The following is a 21891-nucleotide window of genomic DNA, read 5'->3' as shown; positions in this document are numbered from 1 at the left end:
AGGGAAGTGGGGATAACTTTAAAAGGGAATTTGAGGGATCCCTGAGGTGATGGAAAATATTCTGGAGCCAGCTAAGTGATGTAGTGCTTAAGGTGCCTGGATCCCACATGGCCGACTGTGTAACTGTGCATTTGAGTCCTGGACCTAGAGGCTTGAAAAACAAGCTGGCTCTGTGCATGCCTCAAATCTCGAAAAGAAGTGGAGAAAGGATTGTGGTATGACTGTCCCTGTGGGGGATGATTTCTCACTTTCCTTCTGTCTGTCACTATCTAGTGAGTGTGTGCACTCTATACCAAATTTAAAAAAAAAGAGAAAAATGTTCTACAGCTAGACTGCATCACAATATGCTAGCCATGATATTATACTTTAGTTTTGTAAGATGTTACCACTCAGAGAAAGTGGGTAAATGGTGAATAGGATTTCTCTGTGTTTTCATATAACTGCATGTGAACCTGCACTTATCTTAAAATAAAAAGTTAAATAAAAAAAAAATCCTCATTAAAAAAATCAGTAGTCCTTTAAATTAATTTCAAATACCCAGAAATTTATTTTAAAAATGTACAGAATCATACAAAGATTTAAGAAGTACGGAGAGACAGTATAGTTGTTTGAACAAATAGATAAACCACTCCTATTTGTGGCAAGAAAGTATTTTTTTTGTTAGGAAAGAAAAAAAAAGTTCTTTCAAAGTTAATCTAACTTTAATGAAAATTCATTAGAAAATACTAATGGAATATAGAGGGATATACTCTTTTTAAATTAGGAAAGCTGATTCTAAAGTTTATGTGGGGTAAAATACACACACACACACACACACACACACACACACACACACACACAATCTATACAATTCTGAAAAATGCAACAGGCTGGCTTCTACTCCTCTAGCCCTGGCCTGGTCTGACAGGCCTCATTGTGCAGTTGGGACTGTTTTTCCATCACTGTCCACATTTTCTGGACAAGAAAAGTGAGAAAGACAGCAGGTTTGAAAGTAAATAACCTTATGAGGATACATGTACAATTTTTGGGGGGAGATGTTGATACTATTTTTTCAAACATTGGCCTCGTCAGGCACTATAAGTTGCATGTCACACAATATAAAATAAAGATGAACTGAGTGGCTTGTCATGAAGTATTTTTATACATTTAACTAACACCGTATAACTGCCATGTGTCGGCACCTTCCTATATACTTCACGTTACTAATTAATTTAATCCTCCCAACAGCCTCATGAGGAAAGTACTTATGAGGGGGGGTCTTCAAAAGTTTCACGGAACATGTGTATTATGAAAAAAACAATGCACAGATTAAAAAAAAATTGCAACAAAATAGTTACACTTTAATTTCATTTTCCACAACCTTTTTGAAGTCCCCTTGCTTTACCCCCATTTTACAAATGAGGCAACAGACTGGAGTTTAGTGATTACTTAAGGTCTGAAAGGTAGAAAGGGGATTCAGGCTTTGAACTTGGGCTGTGGCTCCTGAACCTGCTCTTCACCACTACCTTTTAGTTACAAGTCAGTAGACAACAGCACTAATAAGCAGGGGACTAGGGCAGGGGGCAGCATTCATCTGGACTGTTTTCATGTGGACAAATACAGAAAAGCCACATTAGTGTAGTCATACCTTTAGACCGTTTTGACCTACACAGGTTACACAGCACTCCAGTAATGACACTTAGGGTGTTGGTTTTTCCCTTTTTTGTTTTTTCCCTTTTTGGTATGTAGGAGGGGCTAGGCTTTATGTTATATGCTTCTTATTTGAGTCTTTTTACTTTTCCTTGAGTCAGGTGTATTTACTCTCTTGTTTTCTATTGAGTTAACAAATTCAGTTTTCCTAAGATGCTCTGAAAACATGATGATACATGTGTATGAAGTGGCCCCTGGATCTAGCTGGCACCCCCTGTGCAACCCCCATCTTCACTCTGTCTTGTGGGTAGGGGCTACAGGACTCAAGTGCTCGTGTTCCCTGACATTGTTAGCTGTAGCAATGAAGACTCAGTCCCAAACACTCCAGCTTCCTGTCTAACTCAAGAACTAATCCTGTGTTTAAATCTTGAGAGTGTTTAGATCTTAGCCATGCCACGAATTCCCCTGGTTGACTGCATTGTGAAATGAACTTCCTGTTATTGGCTCCGAAGTAATAGAAATGAGGAAAGCCTTGCTACACAGATAAGTACATCATAAAGTTAAATAATTAAAATAATTGAGCTCTGGCCTATCAATGGTTCCATCAGTGGTCCACAAGAGAGTCTAGAAATGGACGCAAATTTAAAGAGAGTCTGAAATATGATAAAGGGAGCAACTGAAATCAGTGGGGAGAAGATGGACTCAAATAAATAATATTGGGTTGACTGGGTAAACATGTATAATATGTAGGATTTAATTATTCTTAAATTAAAACCCAGATGAAATGACTTAAATGTAAAATAAAATTAAAAATGATAGAAGAAAACATAGAATTTACTAAAACAAACTCAGAATGAGGAAGTTATTTCAGAATTTAAGATAAGGACCCTTAATCATTGAAGAATGTCAAAGCTGACTATGTGAAATTTAAAAAATTTTGCCAGCAGCAAAATATAGAAATGTCTAAAGCACCAAAGAAAATTTGGAATATTTTGAATACATATGACAAAGAGAGTATTTCTAGATTAGTAAGATGTGTTTTAAAAAGTGTTTTTAAAAGTTTTAAGACTATGAAAAGATGAAAGTGTTTTTAAAAACACTTTTAAAAGATGAAGTGTTGTTAAAAGTCCTAAGAATATGAAGAGCTGTTCACAGAAAAGGGAAAAAAAAGTGCTTTGAATAATTTGAAAAGAGAAAAATCTCATTTATGATAAGAGAATTATAGATGAAAGCTTAAGTATCCCATCTCTTAGCTTTCAAATCATTGAAAATCAAAACCATGATTATACAGTGGGTGAGAGTGTGGGAAAACAGCAGTGTTCATATTATATAAACTGCCTTCATTTGGCAGTATCTCTCAACATATGTATAAATATTTTAATCCTCCTGGAACTGAGGGGTGGGGTAGAAAGGCCATTTTGAAGTGAATCCACTTAAAATGGTGACTGAAATTTTAGAATTTTGTTGAGAAATTCCCTTGGAAAAAAAATAGTTATGAAAATACTATTTTATTCCATAAAAAAACCAGCAATGTGTATGAGATAAAATAATTGCAAATATGTACTGATTTTAGGAAAAAACAAATCAGGAGGGGTTTTGGTGTGTTTTTTTATAAAACTACATTGTAACATATGAGGGCATCTTTTACTTGAGAATGGACTTTGGCAGCACTTTCACTGAGAGGATCAGGAAGGTTTCGTGTGTGTGTGTGTGTGTGTGTGTGTGTGTGTGTGTGTAGAAGTATGACAGAGCTTCATTGCTGTGCCAAGGGACCAGTCTGCATCTTTTAGTATCTTATCTACTTTCCTTTGAACTGCTTATCTAGGTATTAGTCTTGATTTTCTGTTCACTTAGTAACTGGTCTAATTCTGCCTAATCTGCATTAGAGAAATTTTTCAATGTCACTTTCCTTAACTGATGAAATCTTTGTTGGTAAGATTTACAGTTCCTTTTTATAAGTGATTTACTTTGTGTAAGTTTTATATTGTTTTTGATTGACAAGGAATAGCCTGGAAAGGGATTGGTCAAGAGAGATACAAGCAAGAATAAGATGGTTAGTATTGAATGGGGAGAGATGTTTCAGGGGGAGCTAATTTCATAAATGGTCAGCTAATTAGCAAATATATTTGAATGCTTAATGTCTATTTTTAGTTGCCCTATACATCTATCAATAGGGGACTTGTTCCATAAATCATGGCACAACAAAAAGCTCTGCAGCTGTTAATGAAAAGAAGATTTGCTAGATTTTTTTTTTTTTAAAGCAGGGGTCTCATTATGTCATGATTCTCCTGCCTCAGCCTCCCAGCTGCCTGGCCTGTAGTTTGGATTGGTAATAGAACCCAGACCTCCTATATGGTCCTGGTCTGCAGAGCATAGCTTCTCAGCAGTGTGTACCACCATGGCTGGGCCTAGATTTCTTAATATAGATCCCTCATTAGAACATGCCAGCATCTTCTCTCTTAAATAGTACACTTTGAGGCTGTGAACTTTCCAAGAAATGAGAGGGCTTCCTCAGTCAAAGCTGAAAGGTTTCATTAGACATGATGGTGGTGGAGACAGGTCCCACCATAGCATACTGCCCATCATTCTGTTCTCTTCAAATGCCCTGGGTTGCTTCATGATACAGACCGTCATGCCGACTGATCACTGTGCCTGCAAATGTTGGCCACCTGCTGCCACGCTACCGTCATTTCAGTGTTGCTTTTGGAAATACTCCAGTTCTTAATGTACTACCCATCCATGATTCTGTTGAGTTACCTGTTTCTCATCTTTTCTTTGAAAAGATGGCTGTTCAACCCTTGGCATGATATTTCTTAGCCTTCTCGGAGCTCTCCCACACCACCACCTACATAAACCTTTTACTGGATAGCATGGGTTCACCAGAAGTGAAATTGATGCCAAAGAGACTATAGCCAACAACCGGAGCAGAAGAGTGAGTAAATCCTATCTGAGTATGGCTGAGAACAGAGGCCACATTCTCTCATAGTGGATAGGAAATGCAGCCATGAGAAAGCAGCAGTTCAACTACACTGTTCAGAGCTATCACTTCTTCCCAAGGGTATGAATCTATATGCATGAACACATAGAACATTTTGAACTAAAAATGCTTCTCAGATGTATTGCACTATAATAAATCCACACTGTATGGGCAACTCAAAAAGAAGTATGGCATACCTTTCTTTGAGTGAAGTAAAAAAAGGCAAAGTGCAGAGGCCAGCAGGTGGCATAGTGGTTAAGGCGCTGGACTCCCACATGGCTGATTGTGATTCAAGTCCTGGACCTGGCATCTTGAAAATCATGCTGGGTGCCCATGTGTGTTTGCCCAAAGTCCTAGGAGAAGGATGGAGGAGAAGGGATTGGGATGTGGTCATTCCCCTGGGGGCAGGGGGTAATTTCTCCCTTTCCCTCTCATTGTCTGTCTCTAGCAAACATATATGCCTTATGGCAAAAACCTTAAGAAAAAAAAAAGGCAACATGCAGAGAAATACACATATATAATGTCACTATTTGTGTAAAAAGGACATGTGTGTGTAAGTAAGTAATACACACAGACACACATACACTTGTTCATATAAAACACCTCTGGAAGCATACAATAGGAAACTGTTAACAGTGGTAACCTTTAGGAAAGGAAACCTGGGAATTAAGGGTTGGGGTTTGGAGAGCCTTATTTTTTCACCTATTTATTTTTGTAATCTAAATTTCTTTTAACTATGTGTGTGTAAAGTCTGATTTATTATGATTTTTTTTAACACAACACTTTAGTATGTAAAGAATGGTTTGCTCCTAAGTACGGCAGGTGTTTTGCCAGGCTGTGAATGAGTGGTGGAGCCGCGCAGAGCCCTGCATGCATGTGGATGGTGTGTTTTGTGAGCAGCGGCTCCCCATACGTGCTGCTGTGGGTCTCTGGTTCATGTCACTCTGTAGAGCAGAGGTTGCTCCAACACAAAGAGGTTTTTGACAGGGAAAGGCAGAGTCAGGGAAAGGCCCTAGGCAGGCTCCCGAGAGCCCGACTGCCCTCTAAGAAAGGGTGCTCTACATACACCCTGTCTGAAGAGCATTTCTGAAGAAATGAAGCTGTTGTTACGATTGTTACAGAGTTTTGAGTGGAAGAAGAAGGAAAAAGAAGGAAAAAGGAAGGAAGTGTAAGGCATATTCTGACTGCTGTCTTGTTCAACATTTAAAATTTTATATAACATTTTTAATTTTCAGGTAGTCTCTAATTTTGATTAATGCAAAATGGTCACAAACACTAAATATCTTTTTCAATTGATTTGCCGAATGTAAACGTTTCCTAATGCATATCTACATCTTAAACTCATTTTTAAAAAAGCTATAACTTAGATCCCAGTTTACAGTCATGTTTTATATCACCAAAACTCTGTGTTGGGAAGGGGCGAGTATGCTCCTTTCTGAAACAACATGGCTTGGGAGCTGTTTTGACTCTGTCTCTTCTGAGGAAATGCTACAGTGTTGACCTAAGAGGGGTTCTATCTCCCCCCACCCCTCCCCGGGGGGCAGCAGGGAGAAGAAGCTGGTGAGCCCACCTCTAGACCTCCCACTCGGGACATGCCCACACTCATCCTTTCCAGGGGCTCTGCTTTTGGCATCCCTGTCCCCCACCTGGGCTCTGGCAGAGAAGTCGGCAGGAAGAAGCTAGCCACGTGCCCGCCACTGTAAGAGGAAACGAAGAGAAACAGCTCTAGTCAGCCCCAGAAGCGAGGCCTGGAAAAACTGCAGCTGGAGCTAATACAAAGGACTTTTCAGACCCAGCAGCCAAGGTGCCCAGTGATTTTTTTTTTCTTTCTTTTTTTTTTTTTTTTCTTTAACAGCTATTAGGGTGACAAGCTTTTCCAAAGGCCAGCAGTTGGCAAGAGTTTCCAGGAAACTGGTCTGGCACTGGGCTGGGATTGGAGCAACTTTAACAAGTTAAGTTCAGAAGGAAGGAGTCATCAGGAAAGGTTTAAGGTTCAACAAACTTTTCGAATTATTTTGCAGAAAGTTCTGGCTTTCTAATTCAAAGGCATGTTTTGCTGTGACTGTTTCAAGCCAGCACCTATTTCAAAGACAACACAACTCACACGTTTCTGATTCACTCACTTGAGGTATCTGTTGAACGCCTAGGGGCAGGCTTTGCAAGGGCCATCCAGTGTCCAGGAACACTGGGGCCATCTTATATATCTCATCAAACAGCCTTCTACCCACGTGCCTCTCCCCTCTTCCAGCCTCCGTGGTTGTGTGCACACACACGCACACCTTCCCCAAGCAGGAAGCTGCTCTTTGCCAAGAGCGAATGGAATTTAGATTTCCAGAGAGTGTCCTTGGCTTCCAGCTCTACCGCTGCACGATGAAGAAAGGTCCTAGTGTGTGTGCTGGGGGGGTGCTGGGAGAGAGGGGCCTCCACCTCTGTTCCCATCTATCTGGGCCCCAAGAAAAACCCACAACTGGCTGTGCTCTCCTCTGCCACACCCAGCCTCAGTCACATTCCTTCTCTTCCTGAGCCCACACTGGGTGGCCCTTGACAAACCAGTTTCCACACTTCCCTTCCTATTGGTGGGGAGACCTTGTCCAGGCCCCCAAGTACAAATGAGGGGACCGTACGCCAGACTCAAAGCAGCTAGAAAGCACAAAGGGGACTTCCGAATCTGGGCAGCATCTCGTGGTTACAGTTGGTCACTTGGGAGAAGACATACTTCCTCATTCAGAGCCCCCTGGGGCTGAACTTCCACCCTTCCTGTGCCTGCTTCTAGGAAATCCTTCATATCCAGCCTTCACTCTCCTGGCTACAGCACTAATAGGCCTGGGGCTGAGGGGCCGATTGCAATGGCCAGCTTTGCCCTGCCCCATTAGAGGTTCTCAGCATTCCAGTCAGAAGGATTATACCCCCCTTGCTCATCCAGTCTGGGCTTTCCAAGCGCTAGGAGTCTATTCTCAGAAGAGGCTAACTTGGACCAGGTAAATGATCAGCAGTGTAGGGATCAGTGGCATGGTAGATAGGCTGGCCACACTTAGCTTCTCTTTAGTCCAAGTGATTGCATCTGCATGGGCAAGGAAGGAATGGGGGGGGAAGAGCGAGCGAGAGAAAGAGAGAGGTCCTGCAGGCCATCAAACATCTGCATGGGCAAGGAAGGAATGGGGGGGGGGAAGAGCGAGCGAGAGAGAGAGAGAGGTCCTGCAGGCCATCAAGATTGGTGAATAGCTGTGATGAGCAGGAGCACTATAGCACTTGGGGTACTCAGCATTTAGGGAGTCCTGGCACCAAGTTAAAACCACCAGGGCTTGGTGCCCAGTCAGGAATGGCTAGGCAAAGACCAAGCTGAGCTGTATTCCACTGTCCCCTTTATTTGCTAATGAGACTTTTTAAAAGCTGACACCTCCAAGTAGTGTCATTGTTGAGATTTCTTCCAGTGGAAGCTAGGCTTATACAGGCAGGACCCTGACATCCCACCTGATTCCCAGAGAATATGGGAAACTCATTGTGTCTAGTCACAGTGTGGCTTCTGGTGCTGATTCCAGTACCTACTCTAATCCTGCATGAGTCAGGAATAGTTGACACTCCTTCCTTGGTGGTACCTCCTGGAGTCTCCTGAGTACCATGAAGTACAGTGGCCTGAGAGATCAACTTTACTGTCCTTTCTGGCCAGTCCCAGACCTCATATTTAAGAGTTTACATACTGTCTTAACTCCATCAGCTTCTCCCAGGCAGAACTTACAAGGGATGCAGCTGAGGGTGGTGGTGGGAGGTGGTCACTATTCCCCATCACCTGGAAAAGACCTGCACCATCAGGCCAAGGCCTTGAATGCCATATGCTGCTTGAGTCAGGTGGCTAAAGTTTGGTGCTTGGGGAAGTGCTGTGGAGAGCCACTTGGATTGGGATCATTTGGTCCAGTCCTGATTAAGGAGACTGGCTGGGCCTGGAGTAGGGAAGATAGGCCACACTAACTGCAAATGAACACAGAACTTTCGAGTCAGGAACCTGGCATCTGGCCTAGATTTGCCACCATCTGGCTATGTCCTCTGGGCAAGGTTTTCTGATCTTTGGTCTTGGGGTCCCATTTCCCTAACTTGTCTCCATTGCTGATGCCTACCAGGATGTTTTCCCAACTGAATCCCAGTCCATGTGATCTGAAGAGGTGATCTGATAGGGCTGCTTCACAGTAAGGGAGATAGGCTGATAAAGGAGGGTCCTGGGAGCACAGAGCTTTTAGGCACTGCCATGGAATATGAGCCCCTGGGGTGGATAGTTCTGAGCCTCCTCCCCCTATATACATACCAGCCCCAGCTTGGTCAAGCTGGGAGCCAGTTTTCCCAAGCATCATTCCACTGAAGGCTGCCCCTGCCCTACAGCCCCAGCTCTCTGCTCGTACTCCTGGCTGTGCCCTATTCTTGCCATGCCAGAACCTCTGGAGCTTCCACCTGGAATCTACACATCCAGCTGGTGGGGTTCATGGGGCAGTTCAATAAGTAAACAGAAAAAAAGCATTCAAGTGTTTCAACCTAGAGGGATTCAGTTTAACAAATCTGGACATGACCCTAAAGAAAACATTAAAAAAACCAGTGGACTAACAGGGAGAATTAGACAGGAGAAGAAAGGTCTTCTCCTTTACCCTTTTTGCCTGCTCTCCAGTCTAGACCAGGGAGTAGGGGAGGACACTGAGCTAGAGTGCAGATTGGGCCAGGGCAAGGGGACAAGCCCAGAATGCACTCAAGGACTTAAAGTCATAGGTCCCAATATGACCTCAGCCTACTCTTTCTACCCTGGATACACAAACCAGTTGTCTGGGGGAGTTGCAGCAGGGCCCAGAGGCTGGGTGCTTAGTACTGTATACCTCTTCTCTGGGGCCTGACTCCTTGGGGGCTATAGCCATATATGTGAAAAGAAGATCAAGCCATGGTGGTAAGGCCAAGGCCAAGGCCAAGGCCAAGGTGGGAAGATGAGAGGGATGCTTAACTCTGAGACCGAACCTTAACTCCCATATACTTCTGTCTCTACCTTTTATTTTTCTTCGACCTCCCCCAACAAAGCCTCCCATTCATGATGGCATCCTGAGCCTTCCATGGGGCCAGCCAAATGTGACAGACTTAATAACCAGACCTTTCCCTGCCATCAGGTGTTGCTACTGATGTGCAACTCAGGTGTGGTACTGGCCCAGGATAGAGGGCCCACAAGTCTAGGGCATGTATGCTTGGGGATGCTCTGGGGCACCACAAGAAGTCATGAAACTGGGCCTGTCACTCTGTATCCTAGAAGGGCAGGTCAGCCTATAGCCCAGGTGATTCAGGAGCCCTTGAGTGGCGTGTAGGTCTGCGAGGGCCTTTTCCCTTTTTGTCTGGTGGTACCAGTGCATGTAGAGGCTGAATACTCAGAATGCTCATTGCAGAGAGTGGCCATAAAGAGGTACCCAACTAGCACCCAGGCAGTTTTTCCATGGGCTTCTCCCTCCTGCCTAATGGCCATGGAATCCCTTTTACTCTTTACTATCCCACTATCTGCCTGCTCCTCCCTTGGGGTTCCAGCCCAGCCTCCACAATGTAGAATCACGCTTCCCTCGGAGAGAAGGAACAAGCCCTGGCTCTGACACTACCTCCTGGATGATACTGGCAAGTCCTTGTCTTTCTTTAGGTCTCAGTTTCCCCTTTTATAATGCTAGGAGTCTGACCCATTAGGTGCTCCTTAAGGGTCTTACCAAGGATGTGTCTCAGTCAAGAGCACAAGAAATGAACACAGTAGATACTCAGTTAATGTTATGAGAATTTCTAATCACCTGTTTTTAGTTTACTATAAGGCATGTGCACTTGCCAGAGAGAGACAGAGTGAGAAATCACCCTCTGGAGGAATGGCCATGCCACAGTCCCTTCTCCTTCCTTTTCTCGGAATTTTGGGCATGCATGCACATGCACCCCATGTGATCTTCAAGTTGCTGGGTCTAGGGCTCGAACTGTGCTGTCAGCCATGCGGAATCCACACATGGATCCTTAACCTCCATGCCACTTTCTGGCCTTTTAAGCATTCATTCTAAGAACCTGAAAGCTAACAGGTTTGTGAACATTTCTCCCTCCCATCACATGCAGGGCCAAAGGAAGCCAGGACACTCAGCTGCTCTGCTCCGTGCTCTTTCTGAAGGTGGTTGTGGGTTTTTGTAGGTAGGCTTGACTGTGAGGAGAACAAATAACATCAGCACATTGGGCCATGTGTGATCACTGTGGGCATAGTTTTCTGACTTTGCCTCTGACCCTCAGTGGAGGAGTGGGTTCCGGGTTCCTGCTTGCACCTTCACAGGAGTTGAAACAGTTCATGAACCCCTAATTCAGTGATTCAAGGCAGTGGGTTGGGGACCTGCAGACCTTCCCTGCCTCCACACATCTCTAGACTACCTTGGGGCCTGGGACTCTCAGCCCTTGTGGTACATGTTAAGGATAGCACTTAATGGCAACATGTTGTGACCCTATTTATATTCTATGGAAACTCATGACCTGGAGGTTTTAAAAGCTCTCAGGCCAAATAAGGGATGTCCCATGGGGTCTCTCATCACAGAGTTATATTTTATACTGGCTACAATTTATCAGGCAATTCCTCATGCCAGGTATATAGCTGGACACCTGACTCTATCTCCAAAAGGCTTTACACCAACACTGTGAGGTCCATGCCAAAACATATAAGAGGAAACTGATGCAGAGGTTAGGCGACTGCCCATGGATACTGCAGACAGGATTTAATGGCCTGAGCTGGCCAGGGCTTCCTGGCAGACATTGTCCCTAGGCTCAGTCAACACACATCAGACCATTAGCTGATTAAAAGTCAGTATAAAGCTATCTAAGACCACACTAAAAACTACAGGACGATATACATAAAGAGAACATCAAGGCCATGGTTCAGAAACCCTAATACTGTAAAGATGTCCATTCTCTCATACCTACCTAGAGACCCATTGCAACAGAGGAGGGTTTTCATGGAATCTGGCAGGTGTATGGTGAGGCAAGGCCCAGCAAAAGCAGCAGAGTCGGTCATGAGGAAGGAGAACTGACTGGAGCCTGCCTGACTCGCTGTTTAGACCTGTTAGCAAACTACAGTGATAACGAGTGTGATCCTGGCAAAAAAGGACAACTTAACTCTGTCCACTGGAATTGAAGAGGGTCCAGAAACAGAGCCATGTGTAGAAGGTGAGCTGATTTATGATGATGCTGATATGGCGGGGTAGTGGAGAGAGGATAGGCTTTTCAATAAAGGATGCTGAGTCAAACCGGATATCCAAGCAGGGGAAAAAAGCCTACCTTGACCTCAGCCTCACATCGGTCACAAAAATTGATTCCAGATGGACCGCAGATCTACATGTGAAAGGTGAGCTAATAAAGCTTTAGAATACAACCAGAATATCTTTATGACCTTGGAGTAGTCAAAGTTTCTTAAATAGGACAGAAACAGCACTATCCAGAGAGGAAATGTTTGATTAACTGGGCCACATTAAAATTAAGACCTTCTGTTCATCAAAAGATACCATCAAGAAAGGAAAAAAGCAGCCTGCAGAGGCAATATCTGCAATACATACACACGTGTGTGTGTGTGTGTGTTTGTGTGCACATATACATACACATAGAAGGGATCTTCAAAAAGCTCACAGAAAATGCTTATTATGAAAAAACTGAAAGGATTTCAAAATACTTTTGTGCCAAACCAAATTTGTAGTTTAATTACATTTTCCATGCACTTTTGGAAATACCCTTATATATATCTTTTTTTCATTTTATTTTTAGAGAGTTTTTTTGCTATAGGGTAAGAGACAGACAGAAATCAAGAAATCACTCCCCCCAGGGGGATGGCCATACTGCAATCCCTTCCCCTCCTTTTCCTCCTCAGGATTTTGGGCATGCACGCACACGCAAACAGAGCCATGTGTAGAAGGTGAGCTGATTTATGATGATGCTGATATGGCGGGGTAGTGGAGAGAGGATAGGCTTTTCAATAAAGGATGCTGAGTCAAACCGGATATCCAAGCAGGGGAAAAAAGCCTACCTTGACCTCAGCCTCACATCGGTCACAAAAATTGATTCCAGATGGACCGCAGATCTACATGTGAAAGGTGAGCTAATAAAGCTTTAGAATACAACCAGAATATCTTTATGACCTTGGAGTAGTCAAAGTTTCTTAAATAGGACAGAAACAGCACTATCCAGAGAGGAAATGTTTGATTAACTGGGCCACATTAAAATTAAGACCTTCTGTTCATCAAAAGATACCATCAAGAAAGGAAAAAAGCAGCCTGCAGAGGCAATATCTGCAATACATACACACGTGTGTGTGTGTGTGTGTTTGTGTGCACATATACATACACATAGAAGGGATCTTCAAAAAGCTCACAGAAAATGCTTATTATGAAAAAACTGAAAGGATTTCAAAATACTTTTGTGCCAAACCAAATTTGTAGTTTAATTACATTTTCCATGCACTTTTGGAAATACCCTTATATATATCTTTTTTTCATTTTATTTTTAGAGAGTTTTTTTGCTATAGGGTAAGAGACAGACAGAAATCAAGAAATCACTCCCCCCAGGGGGATGGCCATACTGCAATCCCTTCCCCTCCTTTTCCTCCTCAGGATTTTGGGCATGCACGCACACGCATCTGGCATGTTTTAAGCTGCCAGGTCTGGGACTCAAACTATGGCCGACTATGTGGGAGCCAGAGACGTAACCATTACATCATCTGCTTGTTGCAGAAATACCCTTATATATATCTGACAAACAACTCATATCCAGAATATATACAAGGTATAAAAATACAAAGAACTATACAAATCAGTAAGAAAAGATACCCTAACATAAAATAAACAGAAAACATAGATATTTTATAAAGGATGATGTCAACTGAATAAAAACATGGAAAGGAGCTCAGCTTTCTTAGCTATCAGATTACTGCAAATTAAAACCACATTTTGATGCCATCAGACATACACCACATGCCTAAAAAGAAAGCAGTGGAAGTTACCAAGTGTTAGCAAGGATGTGGAGCAACTGGAATGCTTAAATGCTGCCAGTGGGAGTGAAAATTGGGATGGCTGCGTTGGGAAGCTGTTGGGTAGTACTTACTAAAAGTAAACAAGTGGCCCTCTGGTGAGTCAGTAGTTTCACACCTAGCATATAGTCACTACAAATGCAGCCATGAAAGTAAGCAGAGTATATTAGTACTAATGGTAACAACCCCATGCTTGAAACTGTCCAGTGGCCCTGGACAGTGGAATAGATAGAGGAGGCCACTCAGAAAGTGGAGTACCGGACAGCAAGGAGCGTGAGGGAGCCACTGTTTTCTTCAGTCTCCTGGGGAGACTCACTGTATATGGTAAAGATGTCTGACACAAAGGTGTAAGTGCTGTTTCCCTCCGTCAGTGTTCAAACATGGGCAAAGCTGGTCATTGCTACTAGAAGTCAGGCTTGTGGTTACTCTCAAGGTATCAGTGCCAAGAGTCAGGAGACTGAGAGGAGCTTTCTGGGGGTTGTGGAAACACCCTCTGGGTTCTGCTTACATGAGTCCCAGTGGGTGAAAATATATTGAGCTGTGCTCTTGAAAGCTGTGTGTTTGTCCATGTTTACCCTTTAACTAACAGTTTAAAAACAATGCCCTATACAAGAATAGCCCTTTCTGAGCCTAACAGGGAGGTGGACAACCTAAGCCTGCAGAGAGACTGGGTCTTGCCCCCAAGCCCTTTACTCATTCCAAGGGAATATGTTCCTCAGGCCATTCAGTATGCTTTGTGGTTCATTTTCCTCTTCCAGGTCTGAGAGGGAGAAGACTAGGGAGCTGTCTGGGGCCCCATAGCTGCCAGGAGTTTCTCCATGACAGCACCAGTGCAGCTGGGAAAGTCACGGGGTCCTCCAGCTACCACTGTATTATGGATGTTCTCCTTGTCATATACTCCTCTTTTGCCTGCCAGGCTAAGGACCTAAGCAGCATCATGGACAGTCAGGAGAGGTGAGCCTGGCTAGAGCACCCTGGCTCAGGGTGACTGAGTCAGCCCACCCTTACTTACTGAGGAGGTGAGAAGCCTCATTGCTTTTCTCTAGGCCATTCACCTAGATGGTACAACATCTCCCCAGAGCAGTGGCCCCAAGAGGCCACCACATCCTCCTCATGTGCTCAGATGGAGGAAGTGAAGCTCAGAAAGGTTAAGGGGCCGCTGGGGGCTGCCCACAGCTGGGTTGGTGCAGGCTGGGAGCCAGAGTGAGGGCATCTGATTCCCAGTCCCGTCTCTTTCCCACTGAGCCACTCCGCTTCGCTTTTAATTTAATTAGGAGAACATTTAATCCCCCCGTGCATTTCAGAGATGGGTTTGAGCCTGGCTCAGGCTGTGTGGGGCTCTGATGGGGATCCTGTGACTCATGCAGCCCTGTACACCCTCCCAGGAGGGCTCTCATCAGGCTTCCTTGGCACCTTGTGCAGACAGAGGTGGTCTGGAGCTTTGCAGAAGACAGGACACTGGTCTGGAAAGACAAACTGGTCTCATCTGTTCTTGGCAAGCCCTCTATTATCCCCCTGGACACTGATCCCAGAACAGCCTCTCAGTCCTTTCCCACAGAAGTCTGAAGGGCGAGAAACAAAACAAGGGGCTCGGGCGCTCACAGAAGTGCAGTGCAGAGCACATCCAGGTCTACAGAAATGGGCCACAGCTGGTCCTGGGTTCTCTAAAATGTATTAGTCAAAGCTGGTCTCATCAGAAGTGCTAGGCCATGGCCCACAGAACCAAGTTTGGTGCCCCTATTTCCAGAAGGCACAGGCTGGCCCTGGCCTCGCTGACAAACGCAGAATTCAGGAGACATTAGTAGTGATGTGGATGAAAGCCAGGCCACAGCGGCCTCACTGGAAAAGAGAAACTTGAACGTCTTGGCGTGAGATTCTGCAGGGTCCAGGAGAAAGTTGAAGACATGGAAATTCTAATTAACGCACATGGGACTGGTTTTACTCAAGGATTTGTGAAGCTGTCATGTCGCAAGACGCCAGGCAAGCATTATGTTCGCCAGGGAGGTGCTCGTGGTCACCTGGTGGGGGTCTTTGTAGTGCCCCAGACACCTTCCCACTTTCCTTCTGCCTTTTTTCTATCCCTGTGCTCAACCTTGGTAAACAAAGTGGCCCCTGAACGTCCCCATGCAGATGAATCTGGGGAGCAGGGGAGTCTAGTAAACACTAACTGGGACTTGCCTATCCAAGATGCCAACAGAAAAGATGACCAATGACTACCTCTTACAGAAGACCCTTCAGGGAAACCATAAGCTGGGCCAGGAAGAGCCACAGGCTGTGAGGCTCACAGTGGGCCCAACTGCTTGGTCTGTCTATTTTGGATATCCATGTGCAACTAATGGGCAGATGTGTGGATTCCAGGTCAAACCTGGCTTATTTGGCTGCTGGTAGGTGAATGGTGAGGAAGGACTTTATGGAAATGGCTGCAGACTACCAAGGCTTCTAGAAGTTTGGCCAGGCTACAACTGCATATAGTCCCCAAACTCACAGCCATAAATCCTTGTGCCCTGCAATCCGATGTCTCTGATTCTGTGGGAGGCACCCATATCCCCTGCTTCATCTATTCAGGCAAAGCTGAGGGGGTACACTCTACCTCAGATTGGGAGCAACAGTCCTAGGGTGGCTCTGTGCCTGGAGCTTTGATGGTACTGGGGAGGAAGAGGCAGAAAGGGGCCACATGTGCTTTGTCTTGGCCCTATACCATCAGGGAGCTGGTACTGAGAGCTTTGAGAACTGAAGGAGTATGCAGTGCCCAGTCTGCAAGAGTCCTGGGGGGCCTCCCTGAGGCAGGAGTGACTGAGTAGATACTGGAACGATGAACAGGAATTTGATGGCTGCAGATGAGCAACACTGATGTTTCAGATGGTGGGACATCACAGACAGGCCAGGCACAGGGACACAGGAGAGATACCCTCCCTTCCCACTGTCCTGCCAATGACCCTCAGTTGGCAGAGGATGTCAGGCAGAGCAGGATCATAAGAACTTGCCCTGGGTTCTTTTGGGGTACAGGGTTCTCTTACCCTTGTGGTAGTCCCCTAAATGCTGCTCATGAAGGCTTCCAGTCTCTATACTTGGCCCTCAGAAACCCCCAACAAGGCTCTGGGTTGAGGATACAGGCTTAGGGAGTTTGAGGCCAACGGGGGCTCCATTCTAGCTTTGTTGGACCTGGGAAGACAGCATTTATCTGCACAAGGCTGAGGCCTGGTGGCTCAGAACCAGTGAGAGCCCTGGGGCTGCACAGGGAGCTGCTGAGGCTTATCTACTGGGTTGGGGGGCAGAGAAGCTATTGTTATCCAGCACCTTGTGCTCTGGTGCCTGCTGGCTGGTGACTCCCTAGTTTGCAGCAGGCTCCTTGCCTACCCCTTGCCCCGTGTTCCACCACCGTCCAACAGGCCCCTGAAAGAGGAGCTTCGCCCAGCCCTAGGGACCTTCCCGTAATCAAGGCTATAGTGACCTCACCTCCCTGGGGCCCTGCGGGTGGGGAGAACTCACGATGGAAACAAAATGTGTCTTTATTTATGCTTTTAATTTGAATTCTGGACCTGGCCCAGCATGGTAATACATTTAACATCAGTAAAATATTGAAGAAAAATGGATCTGCTTTTCAGAAAATGCCTCCTACCCACTCTGCCATTTGTGAGACCCCCGTGCACATCCCTGTCCCTTGCACACACATACCCAGGCTGTGTGTCTTTTCCCAGCACAGGATCCATGGGGCCAGGTTGCCCATAGGAGCTTTGTTACATCCCTGAGCAGCTGGAGCTAAGTTTAATTATGGGCATCAATCACTAGGCGGGCTATGCAGGAGGCAAAGGAATGTGGCTCCAGTGCAGGCATGAAACCTAGCCTCCCCCTACCCTGCAGGTGGTCAAGGCCCTGAGTAAACCTGGTACCCCATACTGCCTACTTTTTCACTAGGTAGAGCCTGTAGTCCTAGGAGTTCCCAGGCTCCATATCTCTTACTGCTGGTGTCCCATTCTTCCTGCTGTGGCTCCCTGGTGGGCTAGCACCCTGTCTCCTAAGGATGCAGGCACCCAGATTCCCCAATGCCTAATCCCTGACTACCCTGACCAGACCACAATGCCTCAAGATAACCTTTTTGTTGAAATCATGTTCTCCCCTTTTCCAGTCCCATCTCAAATCCTTCACCTAATCACTCCACCTGGGCCCCTGCCTACCTTCCCAGGCTGTCTCATATCCAGTTGGGCTTTTGTAAACGCCTGCCCAGGAAAGGTCTTGGAGATTCCAGGGTGAAAATCAGTGTCTCAGCCCTGCCTGAACCCAGCTTTTGCTGAAGGCAGTAGAGGAGTCATTCCTTACCCTGACAGGCCACAGGAGTGCTGGCCTAAGTAGTCCTGCAGCAACGTGCTGGATAGTGATACATGAGGCCCACAGCTCTAGTTCCACTGTCTCAGAGACAGGATAAGAAATGGCCTAGCACTCTGGAAGACACAGCCATACTTGGTAGCATCCCAGGGGTAGGTGGGCAGCCTCTAGCTCTAGGAAGCTTGGAGTATACTTATGACAGCATGGATAATTACAGGTCAGCTGAAGGCTTGACTGTGAGCCACATGGGTGCCCGATCTTTTACCAACCTCACCTGAACCTCCTTGTAGGGGCCTCACAGGGCCCAGGAACTGGTGAGAGCTGACTGTCTAGCTGGATGGATGGCACATAGAGCCCTGTCCTCCCTGGGTGTGACTCCTTGCATGCCTGGATGCTGGTCCATGCCCAAGAGAACAAAAGAGAATGAGCTTCAACAGGAAGAGAGGATAGGAAAGAGAATAGATGGAGTACTTCAGTGTGAGACCTGAGTGGTATTTGGTCCCAAACTCTAGGGCCTGTCTATGTGCTCTGAGCTGTTCCTACTCTAAGCAGGCATTGCCACCTGTTGTACATAATAGCAGCCACAAAACTCTAACCTTTACTAGTTTTGAGTCTCTCATGGCTTTGATTGGTACAAATATCTGCTATAGTGTAAGCCATTCCTGCCCAGTGTGGCTGCCATCCTGCTCAGATCTCTGCTCCTGCCCATCAGGTCATCTCTAGGATGGGCCCAGAGTCCCATTCCCCGGGTATCCATGAGAATTAATTTCCCCTGCTTCCCAGTGACCTATTTGCTTCCTCTGAGCCTGGGAATACTCTCCCTCTGTTTTGCCAACTATAGGGCGCCATGAACCTCCCTTAAAGCCTGGAGGGTCTAGAGGGACAGTGAGCTGGTCCTGTCTGATCATAATACAACTCAAGACAGCCTGTCCTACTCTGACGTGGCCTCATTCTGGTTATCTGACCCTACTGGCACATTTCACAAGAAGCACCTAGCACTTTGGGTCTCTATTTCCTCAGTCATTTGCAAGACCAAGTCTGCTCCTGGCTAGCAGCAAAGGCATCACTATAATAAAGGTACAGCTCAGGACAACCTTCTGATGCTCCCCTCTTCCAAAGAGACTGAAGAACAAAATACCCTCTAGAGATATTTGGGTAGAGACAAGAAGAATCCCACCAAGTGACCTTCAGAAGGGCTGGGAATGTTGCTCACACAGCCTGACACAAAGACACTCTCAAGGGGAATCCCCAGTGGGGCAGATTAGGCTTGGCACCCTGATGACCCCACTGCATGGCTGTCACCACTGGGTGCCCTGCTTAGGAGCACTGAGTCACAAGTTGTGGGGGAATCACACCATGGCCGGGCACTGGGGATTGGCTTGGTGATGCTGTGATGGCAGGGGAGGATAGGCATGTGTCCCAGGCCAGCTGTGCCTCGGGGGAAGGCCAACTGGAAGGCGTGGAAAATCAGCCATTTCCTCCACCTGAAGGAGGCCCTGAGGACAGCAGCGGCAACTGGCAGACAACACCCAGCATCTGCCCCGTGGCTTTGGCCAGAGTTCCATGGGGAAATGCGAAAAAACAAAGTGAGTCTTTTTTTGGGGGGTGGGAGGCAGCTAGGGGGAGAGAAAAACAATCTCCTCAGACGCTCAAAGCATGAAAACAAGTGGAAAATGATCAGTCTGGTTTTCCATAAGTCAAAACAAGAGGATCATATTCCCAGACTCGGCGGGAAATGCCCCTGCTTTCCTCTCCTGCCTGGTGCCTGGGTGCTGAGGCCAGCCCCTGGTTGTCAGCAGCCCCAGGTTCCTGAGGGCGTGTGGTGAGTGGTAGGGTCTGGGCAAGTAGCCAGCACTCTGGTGAGAGTGAGCCTTTTCCCACTGTCAAGGTGGCCCCTCCAGCCCATCCCCCTTGGACGAGCGGGCACTCACTGTGAGACGTGTGTGATGGGAACCAGGAGCGTCTCCCCTTCCAGGTCCAGGTCCTCAGCGAAGCTGTTGGTTCTCAGGAAGTGGGTCGTATTCACTTCCAGCAGCGTGGGGCTCTTCCTCACTGCAGAGACAGTGTGGGGGACAGCATGTTAGGCCTCCAGTGGAGGCCTGATGGTGAAGGGGGCCCAGAATTGGCCAGAGCTGGGCTCCAATGCCTCCCCCAACCTGCCACTGCCGTGGGAGAGACTTGTAAACTCCCAGGTTCAGGTGAAGAATGATCATGCCTGGAAGCTTCGGCCACAACAGGATTATGTCTGGCTGGGGTGGGTGGGCATTGAAGATGGCCCCAAAGTGCCTGAAACCTCAATGGCGGAGGAAGGTAAAAGCCAGTGAGTTTTCCTTAAGAGTGGTAACTGATCTTGGGGCTGAACTCAGGTATCTAGGACATCCCAACTCAAGCTCTGGGCCTTTCCCCAGGGTCATGCCCAACACTGATCAAAAAGAAAACAGGTGACAGGCATAGGTCTGGTTAAAAGACACTGATTCCCACCACCATGCTGTCACACTCATACACTAATGGAGCAAGGGACCAGAAAAGACAGTAGGACTCATACCCTTGAGGAGTTACAATCTGGGAGGAATGAGAAATGAGCTACAAGTCTGGGAGAGACAGGCAGCTGGCTTCTTCCTCAGATTGTGAAGCTACATCAACTACATGTACCCCAAAGGAGGCACAAGAACCACCCCAACAGCTGGCTTCACTTTCAGATTCCTGGACGACTCTGACAGAGGAGCTCAGATGATTGATCTATATCATTCTCTACTCTGTATTTACTTGGTATTATTTGCTCAGAATTTTGTTTGTTTGTTTGTTTTCCATTTGAAGTTTTTATTGCAAAAGAATTAAGTACTCTGCTTTTATAAGAAGTGGAATAATGATTCACAGTGGACTTCCTCCTTCCCCAAGTCATCATTGTTAACTGCTAGCTGGATCCCTAGCCTTCCCACCTCCAATCCCAGCAGCAAGTGAGAGTTGCTTTTCTTTACATGGAGTGACCCTGTTCTGTCACATTGTAACACATTTTTCTCATCTTTTTATGTGTACACACAGATCTAATTCTCATTTTAAGAGTTGTACAGTACTCTGTAGATTGGATCTACCACATTCAATTCAACAATTCCATATTTCATGGACATTCAGGCTCTTTGTTTTAAGTCACTTCTTCAATGATGCAACCATTTTTATTCTTAAAAAGCTGACATTTTGGAACAGCATGAGAAGGTACAGCCTTGTTGGTGTTAAAAAATATTGCTGGATTGCTTTCCCAACAAGTGGTAGCAGTTCATATTCCCCCTGGTTCTCCACATCATTGCCTGGGCTGAGTGTCAGCACCCTTTGCAGTGCCCACCAAGCATTTATGAAAACTGAGACCTTGCTGTCCATTTCCATCTGCCCTGAATGTCTTTTATGGGCTTGGTGATGACTGTTTCGAATTTCCTCTTAGAGAATTTCTTGTTCATATCCTTGGTTCATTTTCGCTTAGTACTTTGAAGGATTTTTTTTTTTTTTTAATGTATTAGAGGTATCAACCCTTTGGTATATGAGGAACTGTCTTCTCTAGACTCTCTTTGGTCTTTTAACCTTATTTATATTGTTTATAACATAGAAAGTATCTTATCTTATATGTTTATTTTAAAAATTTTGATAAAGGGTACATGTGCTCTTGGGAAGAGACAGAGGAAAATAGAAGAAAGATGAGAAAGTGTCTTCCATAGGGAATGGTCACATTACAATCCCTTTTCCTCCATTTCTCCTCTTGGGATTTTGGGCATACATCCATGAACACACACTCAGTGTTTTATTCAAGCCACCAGGTCTAGGACAGTCGTCCATGTGGGATCCAGCCACCTTAACACACCAGCAGCTGGCCTATTTTGTGTGTTAAGTTATTTAATTAGGTTCTTGGCAAAAAAAAAAAAAAAAAAAAAAAAAAAAC

At 45.7% G+C, this 21891-nt stretch overlaps 1 protein-coding gene across 1 annotated transcript in view; it reads right to left on the bottom strand.

Moving 5' to 3' along the window:
* KCNQ1 (potassium voltage-gated channel subfamily Q member 1) overlaps positions 1 to 21891 on the bottom strand; it is a 378985-nt gene that overhangs the window by 187633 nt on the left and 169461 nt on the right. Inside the window, exon 13 of the mRNA XM_006141164.1 lies at positions 19895 to 20015. Coding sequence (XP_006141226.1) covers positions 19895 to 20015 — 121 coding nt within the window. The remainder of the gene's footprint in view (positions 1 to 19894; positions 20016 to 21891) is intronic.

This window comes from Tupaia chinensis, unplaced genomic scaffold (genome assembly GCF_000334495.1).
Source record: "Tupaia chinensis unplaced genomic scaffold, TupChi_1.0 Scaffold000047_1, whole genome shotgun sequence".
Taxonomy (NCBI): domain Eukaryota; kingdom Metazoa; phylum Chordata; class Mammalia; order Scandentia; family Tupaiidae; genus Tupaia; species Tupaia belangeri.
This window is presented reverse-complemented; position numbering and strand designations above follow the sequence as displayed.